Below are 27,887 nucleotides of genomic sequence, written 5' to 3' on the forward strand. Positions count from 1 at the left end.
TCTATTTGGAGTATAATCCCAAGATATATTTTTTCTCAATTAGGAGGTATACATTTTCTTTTAATGTGCAATTATTCAATTAGTAAACTTCCTGTCAAACTTTCCAATTATCATCAGCAGATGCTTATGGCTTGGAAACTTATTTACAAACATAATTTCTCGCCACACAATTTTTTAATTTGGAACAACTGTAATATTCTTCATAAGAGGAAATCTTTATTTCTTGAAAACTGGTTCAATAATGGGGTGATATTAGTAAACCAGCTATTTGATAGTGAAGGTAATTTATTTAATTATTCGATTTTGTTTCAGGATACCAATTCCCAGTATCTAGTAAAGAATTTAATATAGTTTTCAAGGCCATCTCTTTGGAAATCTGTATGCTGTTTAGAAACAATAATAGTGCTACAGTGACTTCTGATTCTCCCCCTAGCCCTGAATCTACTGTGGTTGGTTTTATTTGTTTTTCAATACATAAATCCAATTATAAAATTAGGTCATTATTTTTGGACCCTGTTACTTCAATTCCTTCCTCCATTTCTTATTGGAATAACCTTTTTGATGATATTAAATGGTCATATGTTTGGTCACTTCCTCAGAAATTCTTTCTAACTAATAAAGTTAAAGAAATATCCTATAAAATTATTCATAGATTTTATCCAGTTAAATACTTTTTAAAGAAATTTAGAAATGATATTGATACTTCCTGCTCTTTTTGTGAAGCCTCCTCTGAAACTGTTGATCATTTGTTTTGGGAATGTCTTTTTACTCGGTCTTTCTGGAACAAAATTGATGCTCTGATTGTCCAAAAGGTTTTATGTAACTTTTCTTTATCATATAGACACATTCTTTTTGGATTTTATGTTAAAGACAAGAATCTAATTAATGCATGTTTTTGTATAAACCTTCTTTTATATATTGGAAAGTTTCATATCCATAAATGTAAATATATGAAAAGTAAACCCCACTTTAGGTTTTTCAAAGAAGAATTGAAGATGTATTTAAATACAGTTTCAACTTCTGTTAACAAGAAAGCAATGAAAACATCCAGAATTAGTGCCATGTTTAATATTCTCTCTTAATGTTTTTTTTCTTTTGTGCCCTCTTCTTTTTTTTTCTTTCTTCTCTTACTCTCTTTTCTTTTTAGACTATTAAATTTCTTTCACATTTCCTCTCTTAATGTATTCTGAACCATAATTTCTCTTTTGTTTTGAAAGATTGTTTATATTTCTTGTATGTATGGTCTTGTTCTGTTTGTTAATATTGCAATTAAAAAAAAGAAAAAAAAAAAAAGAAAAAAAAAAATAGTATTCCATTTGAGTTTTGGCTGGCTACATACACCACGCTGAGAAAGTGAAAAAGCAGACGTGGTAATTGAAATTGCTATTTAAATATGACAGGGCCAAAACTCATAAGATATGGGAAACACAGTTGCAAACGGACTTTGCTTTTCCATTTGAAATCTGGCAGTCACTGTGCGTTCGCTTAAACGAAAATGCAAACGGTAATGCGCGATTTGCAATTGCGTTTATGTCACATTTTATGCGTCCACAAATTGAAAACGCAATTGCAAATACAATTTGCAATTCCTTTTGAATAATGTCCGGAATATCATTCCATAGTATTACGCACCATAGTCTAAACACCTTTTTTGTTCATCACAGTTTCCAAACCTAGCGACCTGCCTACTAAGACAACAGTTTTAAGCATTATAGCCTCAAAACCGTGTGAGCTGTCACATAGAGAGGAAGCATCTCTGTGCCATCCATTAAATGTTTTTTAGACAGCCCAATAGCGGATTTAGGTATAGGCGACATGGGCAAGCGCCCAGGGCGGCACCTTGCCGGGAATGCGGGGGGACGGCACGGGGCGCCCGCACAAAACAAATCGGAATGGTGACATATGTGCAATCAGTTTTCTATCGCTCATTTGCACGTCACGTCAATGATATCATGTCACCGTGTGGGACTGTGGGTCAATTAACCTTGACGGAGTGGGCGCCCTGATTCTAGTTTTTTTTTTGTGAGCTAGGCAGGAAGTTCTCCCTGAAGTTCTCTCTCAGAAGTACGAGATGGGGAGGGGGGTCGTGGTAGTTCAGGTCTAACCACTGGAAGCCCGAGGTAGGGGGAGCGAGGGAATCTATCAAATAGCGCATCTGTAACTTTGTACAGTACTAGTTACAAGTTACAAAATAAAACACAATTCATTCATAATACTGTGAATATATAGTTTCACAGGCATATTGTTGCCTTTTTTTCTTGTTTGTGTGAAATCGTTAAGAATAATATAAAACCAGACACTCTGCACACCCCCAAGGTGAACTGGTTGGTTGACAGTGGTTATTATTGACGCTCGAGAGCCAAATCTACACAGATGGATAAAAGGTCTAAGCCATCAGGTGCCCAGTTTAGGAAAAAAATCGGGTTCTTTTTTTATTACATGGCGCACCAAAACAGGACAGTACTACCAGAATTTACACCAGAATAACTCTGTTATCTATTCAAATTAAGAGCATAAATTTGAAACCTCTGACAGTCTAAATAATACTGTAACCACCTTATAATGATTATTGGTAATAGTTTAATTAAAAGTTCCACATTAGGGTTAGGTTAGAGGACCACAAATCTGATGGGGTGAGGGGGAATAAGGTCTATGATTGTCAAGACCCTGGTACTTAGGCCTGACTTGGAAAAATATAATTTCTTGAAAGTTCAAGAATTCAATTTTTCAAATAAGATGATAAAAGGAGGAAAACAAAACAAAGTTTAAACTATCCCACATCATATGGATTTCCAACCCTCAATGTTCTTGTTTTTTGTGTTGCATTAAAGTCAATTACCATTCATCAGATAATCTATCAAATTCATCTTCTTCTAAGAGCCCAATAATTTTTATGCAGTGGCAGTTTGCTCAATTCATAATTGTATAGGTCAGATAAAATGTTTTATTGATTTGAAACAATGTGCTGTTGTTTACAATAATCTTAAAATGTAGGCATTCAAGTCAATATTTTATTTAACATAATTCATACTGCAGTCATTGTGAACAGCTGGGAATCCAATATACACAACAGAATTGTAACATTTTACGCAACCATTCCTAACCCTAAATCATCCCTCTTCATGAAAATCATTTCCCACCCATGAAAACTCAAGCAAAACATATGAAGGTCTACCAACCTCACAACAGCCCAATTTGCATACAGATCCTGTCAATCGTATATGAGCCGGCCTCTAAGCCGGTAAGGTCGTCAATCGGTCAGTGTTATCAGAATTGGTCAAATGCAATGCTATACAAGTCTTTTTTCAAACACCGAAATTAGTGACTATTTAATGTAGTTTATGTGCGATGCAAGGCAGGTTCCCTGTCACTGAAGCCCAAACAAAATCAGTCCTCAAGCCTTCATAATAGAACACAAGAGAAATTTAATAATTTGAATATATCTCTCTCTCTCTTTTGGTTCATGTCTATGAGTGGAAGATAAGTTAGCATGTGAATCTCAGCAAAAATAAACAGTGGGTACCAGCATAGTGGCAAATACGACTGAATTCTCTGAACAACAATCACTGACCAGCCTTCTAAATCCTATTCCTTTACAACCCACCCGCACTGAGCCCGTCCCATGAAAAACCCCTGCTTCCTTTAGGAAGCCCCTCCCCCTGGCAATCGCCGGTCAGTGTGTCAGTCATGTTTCAGCGCATGTAAACGATAAATGCATTCTGGGATGTAAGGGCCAGTGGGTTCGGGACTATTTCAGACAACGTTCAAAGTAGGTGGCGCCAACGTAACCGCCCCTTAGTGACCGCTGGACGTTCTGCTCGAAAAGCCGTCGGTTTGTCTGCAGCACCTCTGCTGCCTCTTTGTTCAGTGGATCTTCTGGATTTGGCTCCTAAATTTGGAATACAGATGAAAAACAATCAATACAAGAACATTTTCTCAACAACTGCTGACTGGCTAATTTTACAACATTCTTTACTCTGCAATTGTGAACTTGTTGAACGGACAGACTTGTAGAGATAAAGGGTGGTTTTTATTTAATGTTGTATTTATTTCAGCTGCCTTAAGTAAACAGACTTATTGTACAGGGTTGCTGCAGAGTTTTTAAAATCAAATTTAAGACTTAAGACCTTTTTCAAGACCTGAACAGATACAATTAATACTGTATCCCATACCAAAACAAACCCAATAAAATCACAATCTAAAAAAAGTTTAAAATACTCTCGTTTTCCACAAATATATCACATTCAAATTGGTTTATGTACCATTATATAAATAAATACAATTTAGCAGTTGACCAATGTTGGATTTTGATGATACAATGATGTGCTGAAAAACAATTAATCTGACATTGGCCTACATTATGTTCTTACATCCTGTGATGTGGAGGGCCAGAGATTTGATACATACCGCTGAACTTTTAACTTTAAAGGCTGAAGTACAATGGGGACTGTTATTTTGAAATGTTTGCACTTCACTGCTTCAAGCTGCTCATTCAATCAGATAAGGAAAATAAAATATGCACTCCTACAATAATCTACAACGTATTATATAAACAATTATAAGTAAACATTGTCATATTTCATCAAAATTACATAATCAACAACAGATGATCTTCAGTGATAGCTTGTCATAAATTTCTGATATGGCCTAATGATTGTGAACTGCTCTGCAACAGCTGAAAACACTCACGATCCACTGCGTGCTTGGAGAAAATACAACAGTGCCGAGTTTTCACTTTGAAGGAAGAAACACATGCATTTATTTAATTTTATCATATTCTTTTGAAGTTTGATAATCACACTAGGTCATATCACGATTCCTGTCTTTCCGCCCCCAAATGTAATACCTCTTGAAATGATATTTAAGACTTTTTATGACCTCAAATTTTGGAGAACTGAATTTAAGACATTCTAAGACTTCTGCGGGAACCCTGTTTTAGCTGATATAACTTCATGCTAATAACATAAAACCAGAAAAACACTGTATCAGATTAACACCTGTTTAACATGCACTGTGGGAATAGTTATCGTGAGTGGGTAATTGAGCACTATTTTCAATTTAAGCTGCAAGAAATCTAGTTTACATGAAGAGGACCATCACATTTACATCAAAAATGTTACATTAGATTACATCTGATAAGGTCTAATGTGGTCTGATGTGGTTTCTAGACGCCTACTGGCGTCTAATGTGTCTGGGGCAGTGGTGGCTCAGTGGTTGAGGCTCAGGGTTACTGACCAGAAGGTCAGGGGTTCAAGCCCCAGCACCACCAAGATGCCACTGATGTCCAGGTTGGGGGATTGTCCCTATAATAAGTGCACTGTAAGTCGCTTTGGATAAAAGCGTCTGCCAAATGCATAAATGTAAATGTCTTATGAGATCTGATGTGGTCTCTAGGGGATCTGATGAGGTTTCTTGGGGTTTCTGAAGAATTCTAATGTGGTCTGACAAGGTTTTGGGGTTTGATGAGGTCTAATGTGGTCTCTAGCAGGGTTTCTTCAGGATTCAACAAGGATATGAAGGAATATCCAGTTGGGCTGAAAGTTTAGACAGATAGATAAGATAGAGATCAGAACCCATCAAAGCTTATCAAACCCCATTAAACCTCATCAGACCCCCCAAGAGACCACATTAAACCTCATCAGACAACATTAGACTTCATCAGCCCCCCACAAGACCTCATCAGACCAAATCATACCCCATTAGCACTCAGCAGACCCCCAAAAAACCACATCAGTCTCTCTGGAGGTCTATCTGTCGGAGTCCCAGAATTACTTGCAAAGTAAATTAATTTATTTACATTAAACACGAACATTCAACTGAACAGAACCTCACAGAACTATGTACTCAAGAGTAACGTGTGTGTGTGTGTGTGTGTGTGTGTGTGTGTGTGTGTATGTGCACAAAAACTAGGCTACATTAATCTGAGCTCTTCTCCCTTGGCTGCAATTTCCTCCTCAATGTTGTTGAGCTCAGCCAACTTTTCCTTGCAGCCTCTCCTCAGAGAATCCGGCTGCCAGCCTTGCCCTCAGCCTCTTTCATATACAATTGAATGTACATGGTGCTTCAAGGTAATTCAAATAATATCACTGTACTAATATAGTAATTCACTATATCTCTACCTTAATCGTAAACCACTGTATTAACATGGTGATCCCAGGTAATGGTACATGTCCAAAAAACATGGTAATGCCATGATATTTTCTATATGTTTTCGAGTAGGATATTTAGTGTTTTGATACTCTTTTGGTCATACAATTTCTTTTACAAGCTAGACACATGTTGAACTTAATATAATAAAGACCTTCTTTATCACTGACAATATGATACATTTGCAGGTTTGGTTTCCATTGATTGTAGATCCACTGCAACCAGCGTTATCTTTATTTTCCCCATTTTAAAATATTCTGTGAGCGTGTTGGCAAATGAGAGGAAGCACAAATTATTCAGAAGCTTTCCGAGTCATTCAGATTGAATCGTGAACCGATTCAGACTGCTTTGCTATAACCGGTGACCTTGTAAAGAACTGACTCAGATGAGAGATTAATTTGTGAGTCAGACATCTTTAGTTCTAATTAAGAAATGGCTATAGTAAACACCGGTGTGATGTATGATGCAGTGGTGTAGCTTTTTGTCACCTTATAAAAATATAGCTTCGCAACTGAAAAGCTACTTGGTTTAAAAACTAGCGAAGCTAAAACCTTGCTACTGAGAAATGTAGTTAAGCTGGCTTCTCTATTTGTAGTGAAGCTACTGCCCATCACTGTATGTAGGACAGTGGCAATGGCAGCTTCCTCACATAGTTCTTGCTGTGCTCAGATAACTATTCCCATAGCTAGATTTCTTGCAAAATAACCACCAGCACAGCTAGAACTGTGTGAGGTAGTCACGATTACTACTGTCCTACATACCACTTTGGGGATAAGTGAAACAATCTAAAATGTAGAAAAATGGGTGAACTATCCCTTTAATATGCAACAGAATAGTTCGTCACACTTTGCCATAGTATTGCTATTGAAAAAATAAATGAACGTGAGAGTAAAAATTATGTAATGCTTGCTAATAAATAAAACATTTACTCTCTTTGACATGTTTCAGTAAGTCCTGGGCTGTCGCATGCCCCAGGTAACTCAACTGTACATGCTTGTACAAGTTCCTATTTTGAGTGTTTTCTTGCACAAGGTGCAGCGGGCTTCAAATACATAATTTTCAACAGGCTTCAGATCTAGTTGAACTTGCACTTACCATATTAGATGAAAGTAACGTTAACAGAAACAATTGTAACATATTACTTCTAGAAGTAGCTATTTATTTATTTTTTATGGGAGGAGGGGCCATGTTAAACCACAAACCACACAGCAGACGTAAGGTGATAAATTCGACTGAACTGCACAGTTTGAATGAGTGGTTATTGGTTCCATGTTGGTTTTGTTACAGCGTAATCAATAAAAATACATTTCTCCCAAAACAACATTTAAAAGCAAGACTGAAGTTTAAGAACATTATAAAAGTAACGTTAATTTCATAATTCATCCAATACATTGGTTTCTAGGGGGTCTGATGTGGTCTCTTTAGGGTCTGATGAGGTCTAATGTGGTCTCTTGTGGGTCTAATGAAGTGTAATTTGATCTGATACACTTTCAAGAAGGTCTGATCAGGTCTAATGGGGTTTGATGAGGTTTAATGTGTTCTGCTGTGGTCTCCAGGGGATCTGATTAGGTATAAAAGGTTCTGATATGAAGTCTAATGTGGTCTGATAAAGTTTTTAGAGTGTCTTATGTGATCACTTGGGGGTATTGCGAGGTCTAATGCAGTCTGATGAGGCCAAATGTGGTCTCTACAGGATCTTTAATTTTTGGTGTGATAGGGTCCTTCTAACATTATTGGTCAGTTGCACAAATGGTCATGGCTTTAGAAATTATGATCACAGATGAGATTTACTGCTGGTAAAACGAAGAAATAATTCTTATTTGACTAGGAATCATTTGTTATACGTCTAATAATAAACATTCTATAGGGGAGAGTGTTTTTATACAAACCGCAACTGTGCTTAATGCATCATATCCTTAACAAGACGAACAATCTATTAATGTATGAATCAAAATCACTCCCAATGGTGACAATTTCTGGTACATGATCCAATCTGATAAGAAATCAGTTTACTTGCTGCTAAAAATTATGCAATGCTAAAAGAGTCATTCTATGAAACGGGTGCCATTTGGGTCCACAACATTTGACGAGATGCATAAAGCACAAAAAATGTCCCAAAGTGTGTTTCCAAAGCTTAAAGTTATTCAATCAAGTGTTCTTGTTAACATGATATATGATAAAAATACTATTCTTAAAGAGTAACATACTATTTTTAATAATTTTTCATAACTACATAAAATCTAAAATATCACCAAATAAGTTTTTTTTAACATTTATTATTTTCAGGATTTTATGTGTGTCCCTGTATATATAAGATATATTTATTCAAAATAAATAATATTTTTTTGTAAATATTTTATGATTTGTGTGCGTCCCTCAGTTTGACTTACCACCCCGTCACACTAACTTGTTTTATCTATAAATAATGTAACATTAATTTAAATGACATCACAAAGTGGAAATTACATAATTTTAGCCATGTAGCCACCAAGAACAAAAGCAGGCAAGTACAGACCTTTGTTTATTTGTTGCTTTTTCATGTTAGGCAGGGTGCGTCAAGCTCAAACCAACCACCCCGTCGTGCAAAATAGATAGGGTAAACGGTTTATTACATTTTTTTTACATTATTAATGCAAAGAAAATTATATTTCAGATTGAATGCATTTATGCTATGTGAGGAACTTGACCACATGTGAGATCTGCAGCCATTTTGGGATGAAATTTACCACCCTGTCACATACCACCCAGTCACATGTTTTATTGGTTCTGATTCCCATTTGAATGCGAGTATGTGTGAAATCAAGGATTCTAATATAGGCTAATCAATTTATTTTCTGTTAACTTAACCCTGTTTGGTTCACTCACTCACTATCTCTTTCAGTCACTCACTCACTCACTCTCTCACTATCTCCTTCACACACTCACTATAATCTTTCAGTCACTCACTCACTATCTCTTTCAGTCACTCATCACTCACTCACTATCTCTTTCACTCACACACTATATCACTCACTCAGTCACTATCTCTTTCACTCTCTCACTATATCACTCACTCAGTCACTATCTCTTTCACTCACCCACTATTATCACTCACTCACCCACTATATCACTCACTCAGTCACTATATCACTCACTCAGTCACTATCTCTTTCACTCACTCACTTATGCACTCACTAGGGATGCACCGAAAAGAAAATTCTGGGCCGAAACCGAAAATCCAGGATGCACTTGGCCGAAAACCGAAACCGAAATGTTTACCTATTTAAAAAAACAAAAACAAATGGTGTGTATAATTGTATTAATTTTATACTTTTTCATTAATTTCATGAATCTGAATTGAAAAACTACAAACCAATAAAATAAATCACACTTTTATTGAAAGTAACACCAAAATTGGACAACAAATATATTAAAACTATATTAAATATTCTTTCAGTTCTGTAAAAATCAAATTTTACAGATTTTATTAACAATTATCCAAATAATGTAAAGTTCTAGAAAACTATTGAAAATAGTTTGAATATGAAAAACAACAGTCAAGTAATGAACTTAGCTAACATCTTTCAAAAAGTTTAAATATGCAACAGTAATTTTTTATTAAAACAGGAAGAACACAGAATGGCAGAGGGCCTCTATTCCACTGATCTATATATAACTATAATATATAATTATAGATCAGTGCTCTATTCTGTTTATGTAAACGTATGTACACTTTAAGTGAAAATTATTGTGCAAAACAACAGTGCAAAACAGCAGTAATTGAACTAAATCCAACCTCAACTGTAAACAACAGATGTATCCTCGAGGGAAGAACAAGTGTAATGTAATTGCTATACACATCAAATTGGACCACTATATTTAAGTACAAGTGAAAGGTTTCTCTTCAAGAACAAAAATTGCTAAACTTTCTGACAGTCTCTCCTGTCAGAAAGCTCATCAAGAACATGAGATGCTGCACTGAACAGCCTCTCACTCTCCGTGCTGGTGCTTGGGCAGATAAATACCTGTGCGCAAACTTCTGCCGTAGTTCCGCTAGATACGCCTCAAGTTGTGGTGTAGCTGCGCTAGTTGTGACACTTTCCTGTAGAATCTCTTGCTGTACTCTGTATATATATATATATATATATATATATATATATATATATATATATATCTTGACATTTCTGCTGAATAAACACTGCAGATCGCAAATTTGATGTCCTTATCAGAAACTTTGAAGAATTTCCACACCGCTGACATGATCGACCTTTGTTTGGTAGCGCTGTGATAAGGGCTAGATCGATCCAGAGTGAAATCTGAGTACGGAGGGGTGGGGCGAGGAGGTATTTTCGGCTTTTTTTCTCTTTCGGCCAAAAACCGAAAGTGCCATTTTCGGCCGAAAATTTTCGCCGGCCGAAATTTCAGTGCATCCCTAGCACTCACTATATCACTCACTCACTATCTCGTTCACTCTCTCACTACATCACTCACTCAGTCACTGTCTCTTTCACTCACCCACTATTATCACTCAATCAGTCACTATCTCTTTCACTCACCCACTATATCACACACTCAGTCACTATCTCTTTCACTCACTCAGTCACTATCTCTTTCACTCACTCACTTATTCACTCACTATATCACACACCAGCTCTCATTGAAATAAAATGGGTCTTATATCGCAAACAGCGACAAAATTGCTGACAGTGTGAACGGGGGCTTCAGGCATATCATTAAGTCTAACGTGCTCGGAGGTGGCCTCCAGAGAGTCTGATGTGGTTTTTTGGGGGTCTGCTGAGTGCTAATGGTGTCTGATGAGGTCTTGTGGGTGTCTTGTAATGGTGTCTGATGAGGTCTCAAATGATTTAATTAGTTAAAATATTAATTTCATGATATGGTTTGTTGTTTTGTGTTTTTGATACTCTTACACTGAATGTAAAATAGAACAGAATAAAAACACTTAACAATCTTCAGGAGATGAGAGTTGAACTTACAAGGAACAGATACTGTAGTCCATATATGATGGAGTTAATTGTCAACACTGGCTTCCAGTCTTCTCTGAAACACAAAACAACACTCATTTCAATCTCATAAACATAAACCACCAAACACAGAAAAACAGCAATTCAAAAACTATTACAGCCCACTCACTGGCTTCATGATTATGTGACTGAAGGTATATTTAAAGAATTGTTCAACCACCATTATACTATCTATACTGGTTTTAATTGGGGTATTCGTTGACCTACAGTGGTTATCCAACCAGAATGACCCTTTCTATCATGGGAATTAACACAATGTGAGACTCAATTGCAAAATCACCACCACAAAAGTGACACATTTGTACCGTCATGTGTAGAAAATAATTATGATTAACGTTGTTAATATTATTATTTGTATTGTATTTTTAAAATGTGTATGTCTAGAAAATGTGTATCTAACAATGCGAAATTAATGGCAGCATTAAAGTTATTGCTTAGTTATGTCATGAATTGGTATATATATATAAAAAAAAACTGTTGCTTTATAGATATTAGTTATTTAATTATCGTCCTGAATATCAAAATCAAAAAACTTTGTGAACATTCATAATTTTATTTGTTAGTCTTACTGAAAACAACAAAACTAACAACGCATTTAATTAATGCCCTTAAAAAGCATTATAATTGACACGGCTAGTCGGTGCTAGACTAAAATACAGTGGTTCAATTGAAACCCTGCTCATAAGAGTAATTAAATATATGTATTTGTGCTTATTTTGTTGTTATCATGTGTGATAATGTGTTTCTCTTGCACTGGAATCTTCTGTCACCATGACAAATTCCTTGCGTGTGTAAGCATACTTGGCAATAAAGCTCATTCTGATTCCGATATGCCTTTAAAGTTACTGAGGATGGTGTGTAGAGAAAAGCTTATGTTCTTTGAATAAACACATGCAACTGCTAGCTTAAGGGTACTGTGCTTTTGGCCCTGGTGCAAAAGGTCACTGAATCGAAACTAGCTTTACTTATCTTATTGTTTATAACGAATACATATTTGACCATATATAATAAAAACATTGCAATATTGTTGAAGTAAATTTCAACATTCAAAACAAAAGCAGACATTTTAGAATTGCATGGCTTTTATTTGCATTTCATTCCATTTTGCTCAGTGGCTGGTACTGATTCAGTGTCCTGTAAGATTATTTTTGGTCATATGTTTGTCGCCACAATTGAGTTTAAGGTAAACCCATAGGTGGTACAGACGCAGAGGGTGGCAGCGTTCATGATTATATTATAAAGTTTAGAATTAAACGTAATTACATCATACAGAACAATGTATTTGTCAAAATATCCAGGTGAAAATCTTAACGTCCAAATCTCCTTCATTCTTTTGGAGTGTCACATCCCCCCAAATCACCATCGTCTGTGTTTGCATGGGGGGTGGGGTAGATAACAGCCTACATTTAACACCCACCTTGAGCGTTCGATTGTGTCAGAACTGTTCTCATTTTAAATTGGGAGTAAACTGTACCCAACAAACATGACATATGCCTTTATTACATATATAGACATTTATTCACATAAGTATTAATATTTTATATAGGTGACTTAAGTCAATTAAAACATTCAATACATATGCCAAGACAAGGTATTTTTCATTAAACCAGTTTGCACCATGGCTTGTTTCCTGTAAATTTTGGTATTGTGTACTTTAAGCTTCTCTGTTTGAACACGTTTCACACATCTCCACAAAACCTTATCAAATAATTTCATGTTTATTAAAGGAGAGTCAGTCTTCCCTGCTGACATAAGATGAGTAGAAAAGTTTTTCTTCTTTCATTTTATAGCAGTTGGCAAAATAAGCTCAACATGCATTACCTCCTCCAACTGAATGGTCGTGATGTTCTTAGAAAGACCTCTGAGGTATTCAGCTCTGGCCTGTTGAAATTCTACGGTTATAGCGCCCCTTATCGGTTTAGAGCTGCTAATGACTCATTCACATGGTGATAGTGGCGGTAAAATGCCTACTCTTGTTAAATAAATACTGTAAATGACTCAAATGAAAGACTAATTGCACTGCACTGTTCGACACATGCAATGCATGTTCAAACATATTTGAGATAAACAAAATAAAATATGAAAAAGTTCTGTGCAGTGAATGTTTCTTGTCTAACATACATTTCAACCAAAGTTCACTAACTGTGAACTCATCCAAGCGGAGCATTAAGTGCACTGCTCAAAAGGTTAATTGGTGATATGATGGGATTGGTTGGATCTCAGTATTCAATTTAATGTGGTCAGGAATTGAGAATCAAATATTCCTTGATATAAAGACATATAAGGAGGTAACTGTTCTATATAAAAACAAACTGTACATTTCAGAACTCAAATCTTCCTCCCCAGTATAAAAATAAGAGCATTTATATTTACCACCCTGCTGAAATATCTCGTTTTGAAATCACGTGATGTCACGAAAGATTGCTCATTTGTCTTTACCCATTCCACAACATGCGTCATCGCACCCTTGGCTCTGCCAACTGGGTTCAAGACAAGAAAGCAGGCCTTGTGTGTCTAACTATTCCTAGCATAACACCAAAGAGGACCCATCTTGGCTATTTTAAATAATCTTTTTATATAAACATGAACTATACAGACAGAGCATGCGTCTACTCTGACCGCCGTTATGTATCTCGCCGCTTTTAAAAGACACGGTGTCAACTCTGAAAGGGAGAAGCCATTCTCTTTCATTCAGCTGATGCCTCTTGTTGTTTTGAGCTCAAACGTATCATGGACGTGTTCTTTCGCACATCTGCACTATTTTTAATTGTTGGTTTATGTAAACATAGATCGACATCTTTTACCGTTTCTATGTGTTTCCATCGACGTGTACCACAGTGTCCCCTGAGTATGTGTGTGCGCAATTTCACCGTGCTTTGGACTTTGAGTCTTCGTTTTTCCAGCCCATGTCAGCATGGATTGCTTATGAAACATTCATAATACGATTCAAGCTTTGCAAAGGAACTGTTATTGAAGGATGGGCAGTTAAAAACACTTGGACCAGATAAAAAATGTAAGCCAACCATTTCATTCATTAATATTTTAAATGTTGTGACTGTTTGATAGTTTATGGTGCTGAGTGATAATAGTTGCGCTTGAGATGATAAGTTTAATATATTTGGATGCAATGGGTTGAATGTGCGTCGTGTAAACCCAGCAATTTAGTTGATTAATATTGAGGGGTTTATTCATTCTGCTATTGAGTTTGCTGAATTTGATAGGCTGCATGATCATAACAGTGGGCGTTTATGTTAAAGTTTTAAAGAAGGGCTTAGGCCAAAAACGGGGTGGAATATGATCACATATTACTAAATTGATTGGTGCAAAAATACATTATCACTGGACCTCAGGGAAGATGATAAAGTATGGCTTAGTGCTTTAGTTATAAACACTTATGCTTGTGTCACTAAAATATATTTATCAAGTCATCACCAGGGCTTAACATTAACTTTTAGTGTTCCAAAGTCACTAGCCACTCAGTATTTTCACTGGCCAAAATCCCCCATCCCACAAAAAGTGATGAAACTGACTGGAGACTATAACTGCATGCATTTGTTTTGGAGATTTTGTTTGAACAAGAATGATTAGAGCTCAGAAGGACACAAGCCTAATGCTTTAAAGAGCCCATATTATGCTCAATTACAGGTTCATAATTTTATTTTGCGGGTCTACTAGAATAGGTTTACATTATATAATGTTCAAAAAACACATAATTTTTCCTCATACTGTAACACTGCTGCAGCACCTCTTTTCACCCTCTGCCTGAAATACTCTGTTTTAGCTCATGTCTCTTTAAAGCCCCCCTTTCCAAAAAGCCCAGTCTGCTCTGATTGGTCAGCTGGCACAGTCTGTTGTGATTAGTCAACCGCAGAGTGTCGGAAATGTAATGCCCCCATAACAGAGTTTCAGCTTAAAGTTGCCCTTAAGCGGGTATTACGCAAATGTGTTACATAGAGACATAGCAAAGTCACAGAAGTAATGGCTGGACTGCAAACCAGGCGTGGGTGGGTGTTAAGGTCAAGCCCTGGTTATCAATGTAAACTTAACCCTTATGTTGTGTTCTGGTCAATTTGACCTGGACGGTTTTTATAATAATGTCAAGACACTGCTGATGTAAAATTGCAAAGGGATTCTTGATATCTTAAATAGTATTGTCATGGCAATGGATAGAATTACATCATGTTGTAGTGTACAGTATTCAGGTGATTTGAAACACTCTGCCATATGTTTAATCAGGCTTATGACTTGAATGTGGCTATGGTGGGTCACGGTCATGGGGCCTCCAGCTGGCAACAATCGATGTGACACTTTGAAAAAACAACCCCTCTTATTTTAAGCCCGGTCACATAAAATTTACTCAGACTAATGCCAAAGTGAATAAGTTAAGGAGATTTTTGATTTCTTACATGACATTTTCTTTTTTGGACTGTTCAAGGGTTGCCATAATTACACATTTATTACATTTGCCATACATATCAAAGTCGTTAACCATTATGTCTCAACAGAAGGTTAGACATGGTGTCTTTCTTGTTTATTCGACCAAATGCATGTGTTCATCATGCATCATGTTCTGAAAGCCACCAGGTCAAAATGGACCCATGGTGCTTGGGCACATCAACGCTGCTTGCAGCTAGATTTATTAGGGCCCAAGCACTGAAAGTGCGGTGCTGACAGTCATAAGCTCTGCCCAAAAGGTGGCTATTTTGGATTGTTTGAAAAATGCATGCTGAGGAATTTGATATACTCCTCTCAAGGATTTAATGGTACAGGTACCAAATGTGGGTGACATCATGCCAAGACATTGACAATGTTAAATTGCGAAGGGATTTTTTATATATCGAACAGTGTTGCCATGGCGAAGCGATAAAGTAACGTCAACAAACTGAATAAGGAAATGACTTTCTGTGTGCAGAAAATTTAAAACATCAAAATTGAGCCAAATGTTTGTCCTTGCAGGCTGATCCTACTGATGTGATTATTGTGGGTCACGGTCGTAGCGCCACCAACTGGCATAAGGAAGTGTGTCACTTCTAACAGACGTTGAAATATCCATAATATGTTAACCTGAATTGCTTCACAAAGAAAAATTCATAATGTCAAGACATTACAGATTTTAAATTCTGAAGGGATTCTTGATATCTTAAATAATGTTGCCATGGCAATGCATTAAATCTCATCATTCCTTTTTGTGCATATTCACATGTATTGAGGTATTTGGCAAGCCTGGTTTTCAAAGTTTATTGTTAAAAAACATATGTCTTAATTTTTATATAAATAAAATATAAAAATATCAACTGAAATGTAAAAATAATAGATAACTATTGTATATTATGTATATGTAAACAGTGGCAATTACATGAAATGTCCAATAGAGGGCATCCAAGCTCCATGAATGATTCTCAAAATAAATAGAGATTTTTGGTGTCCTGTCTAATGGATCCCTGTTTCGTACGGTGTTAGCTGGAGGCAAATCAAAGGGAAAACTGGAGGTGGTCAATACAAACAAGCACAGAGTCAGCTACATAAGGAGCTTAAAATGTCATCTTGTTGTGTTGTTGGGTGCCAGAATCGACAGAGTACAGGCTCCAATTTGAAATTTAAAACAAGTGGACTGGACAGAAACGATTATCAAAAATTATCGCATTTGCAGCGCACACTTCATATCAGGTACGGTTAAATAAACTATTGTCTTTTGTTGGTATGGATTATGGTTTGGTTACATGTCTAAAGATTTCTCATGTATACTCACCTAATCAGAAATTGGGGAACAGGTTAAGTGTTTTCTCACGTAATGCTAACTGAAGTGTAACTATATTTCTCATTTCATGTGTTAAACATCTCCAGTTCTTGAGTTGGAGTTTCTGATCTGTATATGTTTTGATTACCAATCCAGTTGTGGTATTTTGAATTTATTTATTTTTGGCAGTTATAAGTGTCGTTAAGTGTCAGCAGTTTTTTTCTGCAGCCTGCACTCTTTTCCAGGAAATAGAAAAGTGAAATATGTCCCCCATTGTGATTGCCTTCTCGGCTGTATTGTTTGTGTAAGTAAAGCATGTGTTTTGTCTTTATCTCTCCCTCTCTCTTAACCCTCTGGGGTCGACGGACGTGCCAGCTGTTGGTTTGAACTTTCTATTCATCACAGAATCCTGAAAAAAATTAATTATATTGTGTATATGCCCTATATCAGATATTACATTAGCCACTGGGTGGAAATGGACAAATGGTGCTTGGGCACATCATTGCTGCTTGCAGCTATATTTAGGCCCCAAGCACTGTACGTGTGGAGACCCTAATGTTCTTCTAAGGATTATTATTATTAGGGCCCAAGCAATGAAAGTGCGGAGACCCTATTTTTCTTTTTAGTTTTATTATAAGGGCCAAAGCACTGAAATTGCAGAGGCCCTATTGTTATTCTAAGGATTATTATTATTAGGGTCTAAGCACAGAAAGTGCGGAAGCCCTATTGTTCTTCAAATAATAATAATAATAATTATTATACTTTTCCAGTTTTTCGGTACTTTTGGGGTACTTAACATGTGTGAAAACTCTTTAAAGTCTGCACACACAGAGTTGTCGGCCATTAGGGCGTGCAGGGGTGCTCTGTACCGTCACCTAGAAGATGGACGTGTTCGGGCGGCTCTGTAGCACATCTCTTTTGAGCTACTGTAACCAAAGTATGTACACACATAGATCTCATCAAGCCAGGCAACTTACGCGCTGACAGTCATAAGCTCCGCCCAACAAGATGTTGGCAATTTTGGATGCCAAGACATTGACGATGCTAAATTACAAATTTTTTTTATATATCATTTACATTTATGCATTTGGCAGACGCTTTTATCATGCATGGTGTGATTTACATCAAAACTGAGCCAAATGTTTGTTCTTGCAGGCTGATCACATTGATGTGGTTATTGTGGGTCACGTTCGTAGTGCCACCAACTGGTGGAAGGAAGTGTGGCACTTTTAACAGTATGCTATTTTTGAATATGTATTTTTTTTGAAAATTTCAAGCCGTGAACTTTTGAATATTTCTTCTATGGGATTCATGTGACTGCCACCAAACTTAGGCAATATTATGTCAAAACATTGAAGATGCTAAATTGCAAACGTATTTATGATATATTGAATTGTGTTGCCATGGTGATGCAATAAATTAAGGGCACAAATGTGAAACAGGAATCACTTCTGTGTGCATTGTATGATTTTTATGAAAATTCAGCTGTATGTTTGGTAATGGGGGCTGATCACATTTATGCGGCTATACTGGGTCACGGTCATGGAAGGCATTCTTATCAGACTTTGAAATAGCCTTCTTGTGTTTATATGAATTGCTTCAAAATTCTTTAGAATAATGTCAAGACACTGCTGATGCAAAATTGTAAAAGGATATTTGATATCTTAAATACTGTTGCCATGGCAATTTATTGTGCAAGTGAAAGCCGTTTTTAAAGTGAAATAAAAAGCTATAGAAGTCTAGGTTTAATGTAATGAAAATGTACTGTACAAACTTTGTATTTTTTATATAAATAAAATAAAATAAATATATTAACTGAAAAGTAAAAATACTAGAAAATCAAAGCAATATGTCTAACCCCGTTCTGAGTGTCAATTAACTTGTTCAGACGCAGTACCTGAAATGTCCAACAGAGGGCAGCCAAGCTCCATTGTTGTATGATTCCCAAAATACCACTTCCCAGTCCCTCCAGGATTTTTGGATCATGTCGAGAAGGGATCCCTCTTTCGTACATTATGTATAGTCTAATTTTGTGTAACTACTTTCATCAGTTAATTATGTTTATCAAAAGAATGACAGATAAATTTAAAATACATTTAATATGGCTAACAATATGAAGGGCATGCTCATTAACTGCTTTTAATTTTAAACAACATAAGCGTTAATGATAAAGTATTAAGAAGATAGCAACATGTGCCACATTGATGTACTTGAGGAATAGAAAATGGGCGGTGAGCTGTCCTCATTGCTGCAAGTTCTGCAGTTTGCACTCTTTTCCAGTCGAATCCCATAAAAAATACAAACAAATGTGTCCCCACTCATGATATATATCCAATGAGGTGCAGATGCAATCTTTGTAAATGAAAAACAAAATTTTCATATGGGCGGATTAGAACCTTTAACCTCTTACGCAATGGGTGAATTAATTACCACTAGACCGCCCAGTGAGACTCCTTTTACCGGAGCTGATTGATGTACTCCACAGACTTACAATATCTCTTGACCGACAATAGCACACATAGAAATGAAGTTATCAAATTTATTGTTAAATATTTCATTTAGAACTTGAATTGATTATCAAGAATGATCCAAGCAGACCGTTTAAAATAATCTTCTACAAGCGCTCTTTGTTGCTGTGTGATTTAAAATGCCATGCATCATTTGCATGTTGTTATTTTGCTAGCCATCTTAAACTGATCTTTATCTTTGTCATTCTTTTGATAAACACAGTTAACTGAGGAAAAAAGTTACACATTCTTAGACATATATAACAGACTGCACGTGAGCGAGAAGTTGACGAAAGAGGGATCCCTTCTAGACATGACCGATTTTGCGATCTTGTGAATTCAACAAATCTCATTAAAAAACAAATGATTAAATCTGAGGGAATCCTATCACTTTCCTTTATGTTTGACGGAGGCTAACAAATTCGTAAAAAGCCTGAAGCAGTCACAACATATCCAAATGCACAGCATCTATCATCTCCATAGTAACAGTGTAGCTTCTACTTCACGTTGTGCGTTCACTAATGAAATCTTTCTAAACTTTTGTGGTGCAGAAGCACACATATATCACAGCTAGAGTTTAATCTTCACTACGCGTGCTGTGAATGAGACACAAAACCTGCGTTTATACAAAGAATCCCTAACATTCACTTATTCTATTATTGTGCATAATTCTTTTTCTATCCCCATTAGTTGTGTAATAAAATGTGATTAGAATTTGAAGTGCTATAAATACTACGAATTTAAAAATGGCAATATATTCTGAACACTTGTATGCTGAAAGTAAATGTTCATAAATACTTTTACTGGTATAAAAATTATCAATTATATACAGTAGATATATGCAATATTCAGAATATAAGAATATGACAAAAATTACCATGTTCAAATATGTAAAAAAAATTTTTTAAACTTGTAGAATTCAAATATATGAACATTAATTGTATTTGTTCGTATATGGCCATACACCAGATTTAAATATCAGACAATGTAATAATAGCAACAGGCCTAGGTACTGAATCCTCATTTGTGCTTTTAGTCTACAGACTTAATGTACGTATATTTTAAACTTAGAGACGTTTTTTGCATTCTCTGAGGCAGACATTTTTAATACAAAAATAATTAAGGGTCTTCCAATACCCACAGGTTCAACTAAATGTATAGTATTTTTGTGTGCATTTTTTTTTTTTGGTTGCTAACTGCATATTCCGTTATTATGCACTAAAATATTTACATGGAATTGCATTTACAATGTAATTAACACGATTACTGATATATACTATGATGATGCAGCAAATTGCATTGTAAAATTTGAGAAAAGCAGCAACAAATTCAGTCATTTTGTAATCCCAGCTAGCCAAATTACGTGGCCATTTCCTAACAGCACCGCAATTTGATGACCTTCATAGTGGCAACATAACTGATTACATTGTGACAACCGGAAAAGAGAAATTCCTTGATTAGTTGCCAAACACATCAGAGATGTTGGCCATTTGGCCAGGGCAAAGGTTAACACATGGGCATGGCCGGGGGCTCTGTAGATTCTATGGTCACCAAACTTACATATATTGATCTCATCAAGCCGGACAACTTTCCATATTACAGTCATTAGCTCGCCCAACAGAAAGTCAGTCATTTTGGATTGAATGTGTATTTAAAAAAAAATACATTTTTGAATACTCCTCCTGGGGGATTCATGTGACTCACCACATTTAGAAAATATTATGCCAAGACAATGAACACGCTAAATTGTGAACAGATTTTTGATATATCAAACGGTGTTGCCATGGCGAGGCAATACATTAATGGAAAAAATGGGAAATCGGAATTGTGTGAAATAAAACACATTGGTGCTGTCTATTTGTTCATGGGGGCTGATCGCATGGATGTAGTTATTGTCTGTTTTTGTCATAGCATCACCAACCGGTAGCAGGAAGTGTGGCAGTTACAAAAGGCTTTGAAAAAAATCCTCTTATATTTATCCAAATCACATGAAACTTGGTCAGAATAATGTCGACATCGCTGATGTAATTATGAGAAAGGATTTTTGATAAATTAAACAGTTTTTCCATCAAACTTTATTATTCTTTTATTTGTATATTTGAGTGTTTTGAGGCTCTTAATATGCTTAAAATGTAATGACATTTGGCACACATTAGTTGTTGGCCATTAAGTGAAGGCAAAAGCCAAAACATGGGAGTCACCCGGACAACTTTCCATATTACAGTCATTAGCTGTGCCCAACAGGAAGCTGGCCATTTTTGATTTAATATGGATTTTTTGACAATCACAGGCTCTGAACTTTTAAATACTCCTCCTATAGAAATAATGCGATTCTCACCAAATTTGATCAACATGATCCCATTGATGACGATAAATTGTGAACGGATTTTTGATATATCGATGAGGTGTCGCCATGACACGGCAATACATTTATGGCATAAAAAAGGGAATCAGAACGTGTCTAATATCTTCTGTGTGCATTGAGTGATTTAGATCAAAGTTGTATGTTTGGTCATGGGGCTGATCACATTGATGCAGCTATTGTTGGTCACGGTCAACTGACAACAGGAAATGTGACAATTTATGTGACTTTGAAATAGTCCTCTTATACTTAACTTCTCAAATGCATGCACCCACCATGCTTTGTTTTCCTTGAGCCACCAGGTTGCAATGGCGACGTAGTGCTTGAGCCCATCATCGCTGCTTGCAGCTATATTTATCATTATTTCAAGGTTTTCTGTAATTTTGGGGTACTTGACATGCATGAAAACTCTTGCATAAACAGAGTAATCGGCTATGGGCCGATTAAAATAGGCATGTAAGGGGGCTCTGTTTGAATATTGCAGTCTCTGAACTTTGAAATACTCCAACTAGAGGATTCGCAAGACTGTCACCACATTTAGAATTTGCCAATATTATGCCAAAACAATGAAGTTGCTAAATTTTGAACAGATTTTTATATATCGAACAGTGTTGCCATGGCGAGACACTAAATTAATGGTGACAAATGGGAAACAGGAAATAGCGTTGATTCGAATCTACCTTCATTTAAACAATCGAGTCAGAGTTGAGTCAGAGTCCAAAAGGGGCCGAGTCGGACTCAAGACCGAGTCCATATCAGGCAGAATCAGAGCCGAATTTATCTGTTCATGAATCTGAATTAAAATTGTAACTGTAAACTCAACATCAATATTTTAAGCTTATTTTAAACTTCACAAAAGAAAAACAGTTTGTCAATATAAATGAAACAAAAAAACCTCTGTTGCATTTCATATAAACATTGTATAATTAGTATCCTGCTGAACAGACTTCTAAGTGGTTTCAGAATGAAAGCATTTGCTATAGGTGTATGAAGACAAACCTGTCCTTCAACAATTCTTATTGTGTTCTGTTGACATTTAAATTATTTGTTGCTTTTTCTCCTCCACTCAAGCATAGACTAAAGTGAAAGCTGTGTTAGTCATTACAACCAAACAAAGGTAACTATGTTTCAAATTTTAATTTAGTTTTTATTTTTACTTCATTTTCAATTTGTCAATTCAATTTAATTTAATTTTATTTAAAATGATCCCTATCTAAAGAAATAATAGTCTATACTGAGATTTCTTTCTGAATATTTTTCTCTATCTGCCGACTAATTTGGGAAAATACAGCACATAAAAATGAGTCAACACAGTAGTAATTAGCAGTCTCTGAGATGTGACTGCAAATGCTGCATCCAAAAACACTGGAAAAGCCCACTGATAATATTAGGGCCATGTCGTCAGGACATGATTTTCTAGTTAATTTGAGGGAAACCGCACAATGCAGGGGCAGTTCTCCATGATGTTCGTGTACCTAAATCCCTGTTGCCTCCATGTGCGTCTCACAGCAGCTACCATAGATGATTACAAATATTTGAATGAGCAGCAGCAATGTTGTTCTGCAATCAGTTGGACATCATTAAATACCAACTTAAGGAAATTTCACTGAGCTGTTCTTTAACAGCAAAAACATGGAGAATAATAATTTGGAGTCATAAATTTAATAGAATTGTCTATCAAAAGTGCCAAAGATATAGGCTAAAAAAAGATGTGCATAAGTTACCCGATGGTTTACAATATGTGTATATATACACATATACATTTTATATATATATATATATATATAAGTTAAATATGTCATAACCAACAAAATTAATCTCGTAAAATTAAGTTTAGCTTCATACACAAACTCTGTCATCGAATAATACATTTATTTTATAGTCTATAATTAAATTATAAACAAAACATTTCACTGCCCCAAATATCCTATTATTTTATTCTGCATGGTTGAATGTTATGAATGGTGGACAAAGGCTGTAAAAGAATGTGTTTTAAGCAGCTCGTCAATACTTTGAAAATAGTCAATCAATAATAAATAGGTGCTGTTTATCGGTTTTGAGTTGCTGTCTGCTTTAGCAATAACGCTTCCCGTGACTATTTAAAAAGTTAGATTCGTGAGATTCTATATACTCTGCTCCATAACTGTTTTAGGAGGGCAATATTTCAAAGAAATCAATATCCACGGGCTCTGGAGACATTAGAAAACCCTTATGTGCTCAAGATGACACCCCTAAGGGACCAGGGAGACTATTTGGTCGGAGAGATGCGGGAAATGCGGTGAGAGATGTTGAACATGTCGGCAATGCTGACAAAGGTCATTGCTGACTTGGAGGATCTTGCTGTGATACGTCGATCGATCACTGCCATTGATCTGCTGATGTGGTCACAAGAGTGGGGGATGTCAAGAAACAGATCGATTATCTGGAGTCGTCGGAGAAGGAATTATCTTCTAATCCACTAGCGACCAAGAGCGTGTCTGGGAGAAGTTGAGGACATGGAAAACTGTAGGCAGCAGAATAACACCCGCATCGTGGAAGTCCCAGAGGGAGTGGAGGGACGGGATATTGTGGAATTCCTGGATGGGCTCTTTCAGAGTCTGCTTGACATTGCAGGCCATAAGCTGGAAATTGAGCGAGCACAAAGGTTTCCGGCACAGCAATCCGCAGAGGGAGAAATTACTGAGATCATCCAATATTAGGGCTGGGATAAACGATTATTTTTTAAACGATTAATCTAGCGATTATTTTTTTCGATGCATCGATTAATCTAACGATTCATTTTTTCAGTCCAATTCAATTTCGATTAATCGACTTGTGACAACACCGGTAATACCGGTTTCATCGGGGGTGGGGGTGTATAAAATGTAAAAAAAAAATAAAAACATTTGCCGGGAGTTTGATTGACTGGCGATCTGATCAATCAATCATAATATGCCATTTTTGTCCGACAAAGTAGTCAGGAGAGAGAAGATTAACGTCGGTGGATTTGAATTTGAATAATGGATTGTAGGCTACTGTACTGACGTCTTTCTGCGGTTAAAACAACAGTCCTGTTTAGCCTATTTGATGCTATAAATTAACCAAGGAAAAGATGATCGGTTCACAAGCAGATTTAACTGAGGCAATCTGTCACGACACATTAAAGAGCCACAAAATAGTAGGGCTATTTATGGTTTAATTTTCTTTGAATGACCAAATTTGAAAGTTGAGACTTTATTAAATGTTACCTGCTTGGTCCTGTCTGTCAGCACGTTGTCAGTGTCCTCTATGTATTTTTCACGACATTCATAGCTATAAGCGCATTATTAATAGCTATAAGCGAAAACTTTAGGTGTCGACAACGTATTATAGCCTACTCCAACATCGAGTGCAAAGTGGGGAGTTGAAAAAAACGTACGGTGCTCTGTCATCTGCAGCTGCAACCAGGTGGCGCCTCTTAAGGTGCTGGTGCACTGCCGTGGTGCTAGAATGGAAGGCCATCTCCATTTTGTAAAGACGACATATCACGGAATTGTTTCCTTTTAAATTAAAGAATTCCCATACTTTAGAGGAACGAGTGCATGCCGCCTTGCACTTCTGATAGTCTGAGGAGCCACTCGTGTTTCTACTACTCGCCGGCGGCGCCATCTTTGTTTTGGGTCCGACGAAACGACGCGCATATTTTGCGTCGACGTATTTTTTGCGTCGACGTCATCCCAGCCCTATCCAATATAGATCTTGTGTTACATGAGGCGAGGAGTAAAGGAATGCTTTCTTGGAAGAACCACAGCATTTTCTTTTTCCCAGACTTTGCAAACTCGACAAGAGTGAAACGTGATCGATTCAAGGAATGCAAGAAACTTTTATATCAATGGAAGGTTGCTTTTGCACTGATATTCCCAGCCAAATTGAGAATAGATGATAAGGATGGCCGTAAAATATTGACATGTCGACATCAAGCGATGTCCTTCATAAAGTCAATGGAGTAAGTCATTTTGTGGTACTCACATTGCAGCTGAGTGATCCGGCTCACTGAACATTAACTTGACTATTTGAAGATTCTGCACACTCTTTATGTGCTGGTTCCGCCTACCAGCTGGAGTTTATTTTGTAGAGCAACACACCTTTGGTACCGTTTGTGGATGAATCTACTCTGTGTTTATTCTGCATATTGGCTAGAGTTTGTTTTATAGGTCATCTTTTGCTGTGTAATTCTGTCTAACAAAATGTGTATAGAAACACTGGACTTGAGCAATTCGATGGCAAGGTTGTCACGGGGGCATTCGTAGGTGTGCATGGACTGTTTGAGTTTGGAGGGGTGGATGCCAGTTGGCGCTGTCTTGCGCAGAGTTTTCTGATTTGTTTTTGGTTTTTTTGGTTCTAAGGGATGTTCAGGGTTTGATTGTTGCTCTAATGTTGGAATGTTGTCTTTACAATCTTGTCTGACACACAATCTATTTTTTCTTATATGTCAAATGTTAATGAGTGGATTGTCTCTCTCCACGTGGAATGTGAAAGGGTTGGGGCACTCCATAAAAAGGAAGGTAGGTTATTTCTCTTAAGCGTAAGAAATCTGATATAGTGTTACTTCAAGATATGCACCTTTCTCTGCGGGAAGCTGAACATTTTGGAACGATATGGGGTGGGCATTTTTTTATATTGCTGGCTCGAGTAAGGGGAGTCATTACACAGATAAGTAAAAATCTACAATTCAAATGTCTCAAGAGTAAATATAAATTAGGAAGTGTCATTATTGTTTTAGCTGAAATTCAGGGACAAAGTCTTATTTTAGCTTATATTTTTGTACTTAACATCGATGATCAGGATTTTTATAGATCTTGAAGGGATGTGGCAACCCGCTGGCAACCCTCATGATATAATATTAGGTGGAGAATTTTTTTGGATGGACTCAGTCCTTGATCATAGTGACGCAAAAGTGTGCAATCATCAGTCCATAAGATTTACTCTGGAATAGATATGGAGACCAACTGGTCCTCAGTATCCTCTGTGGGCGCAGTTTGAGAGGCACTTAAGGCAGTTCTTAGGGGCCGGATTATACAGTATGCCGCTTTCATCAAAAAATCCAAAGCACAAGAACTCGTGGAATTGGAAGGGAATATTAAAAGTGGCGAGGCAGTGCTGAAGCACTGAATGTCGCCTTAAGGCCTCAGAGAATTGAACCGATTTAAATTTAATATATAGTTATATTATATAATATATGACAGGGGATCTCAACCTTTTGCAAGCTGGGCCCCCCCAAAGCTGGTTCATTGCAGTTGGGGCCCCAGTGCCCCCCGCCCCACCCCATGCTTTATTGTTGTTATTATTATTATTATAATAATTGGCAGTAGCACCAGACTTCTAATGTGAGCTTGCAGGCATTATTATTATTATTATTATGAGTAGTAGTAGGCCTATCATCATTACTAGGCTATTGCTATATAATTAAATGAGGTTACATGCTTTATTGTTGTTATTATTATTATTATTATCATCATCATCAGTAGGCCTATTATCATTACTAGGCTATTGCTATAATTGGGAATTGGCACCAGACCTCTGATATTAATTTATGCTTTATTATTACTAGGCCTAATAGTAGGCATCATCTGCATTTTTTACAGAAGCTTGCTGGTAGGTACCGTTTGTGATGTTAATGTGAGACCTGAGCCTGCTTTGCCTTGCAAAGATCCTCAATTCTTGGCTCAATGTTTGATAAACATAGCCTCAAATCATCCTCGATTTGTGCACGATTGCGGTATTTCGTTTTGAGTGCGGTCATTTTTGAGAATCCTGCCTCACACAAATATGTCGACGCGAAAGGAAGGAGAATCTTCAAGGAGACGTCACAGAGTTCAGGGTATTCCTGCATCAATGCTGCCCAGAATGACGAAAGAGGGCAGGAGCTAAAGAGTTCCTTCAGTCTACTGTCACTCTTCAGCTCAATAAGCTGTTCCTGCATATCAATTGATAGCTCGTTTGCTGTGCACACAAACGGATCTCGAACCCACGCAAAAGAGCGATAATTCTCTTTAAAGTATGTAGCAAATAATTCTCATTGCTGACAGGTGCTCAGACGCTGATTGAAATAGGGAGGACGTGCCTGCATCAGTGATAAAGTCTGCAAGGCTGGG

General features: G+C 36.7%; 1 protein-coding gene across 1 annotated transcript in view; it reads right to left on the reverse strand.

The window, feature by feature from the left end:
- Window positions 1-2,913: 2,913 nt before the first annotated feature.
- The window catches only part of LOC127620352 (NEDD8-conjugating enzyme Ubc12-like), an 87,673-nt gene continuing 62,699 nt past the window's right edge, over window positions 2,914-27,887 (reverse strand). Inside the window, exons 5-6 of the mRNA XM_052093562.1 lie at window positions 11,121-11,184; window positions 2,914-3,889 (exon numbers count right to left, since the gene is read on the reverse strand). Of these exons, the coding sequence (XP_051949522.1) occupies window positions 3,749-3,889; window positions 11,121-11,184 (205 nt within the window). The 3' untranslated portion in view covers window positions 2,914-3,748. The remainder of the gene's footprint in view (window positions 3,890-11,120; window positions 11,185-27,887) is intronic.

The sequence above is a fragment of the Xyrauchen texanus genome, chromosome 26 (genome assembly GCF_025860055.1).
Source record: "Xyrauchen texanus isolate HMW12.3.18 chromosome 26, RBS_HiC_50CHRs, whole genome shotgun sequence".
In the NCBI taxonomy this organism is placed as follows: domain Eukaryota; kingdom Metazoa; phylum Chordata; class Actinopteri; order Cypriniformes; family Catostomidae; genus Xyrauchen; species Xyrauchen texanus.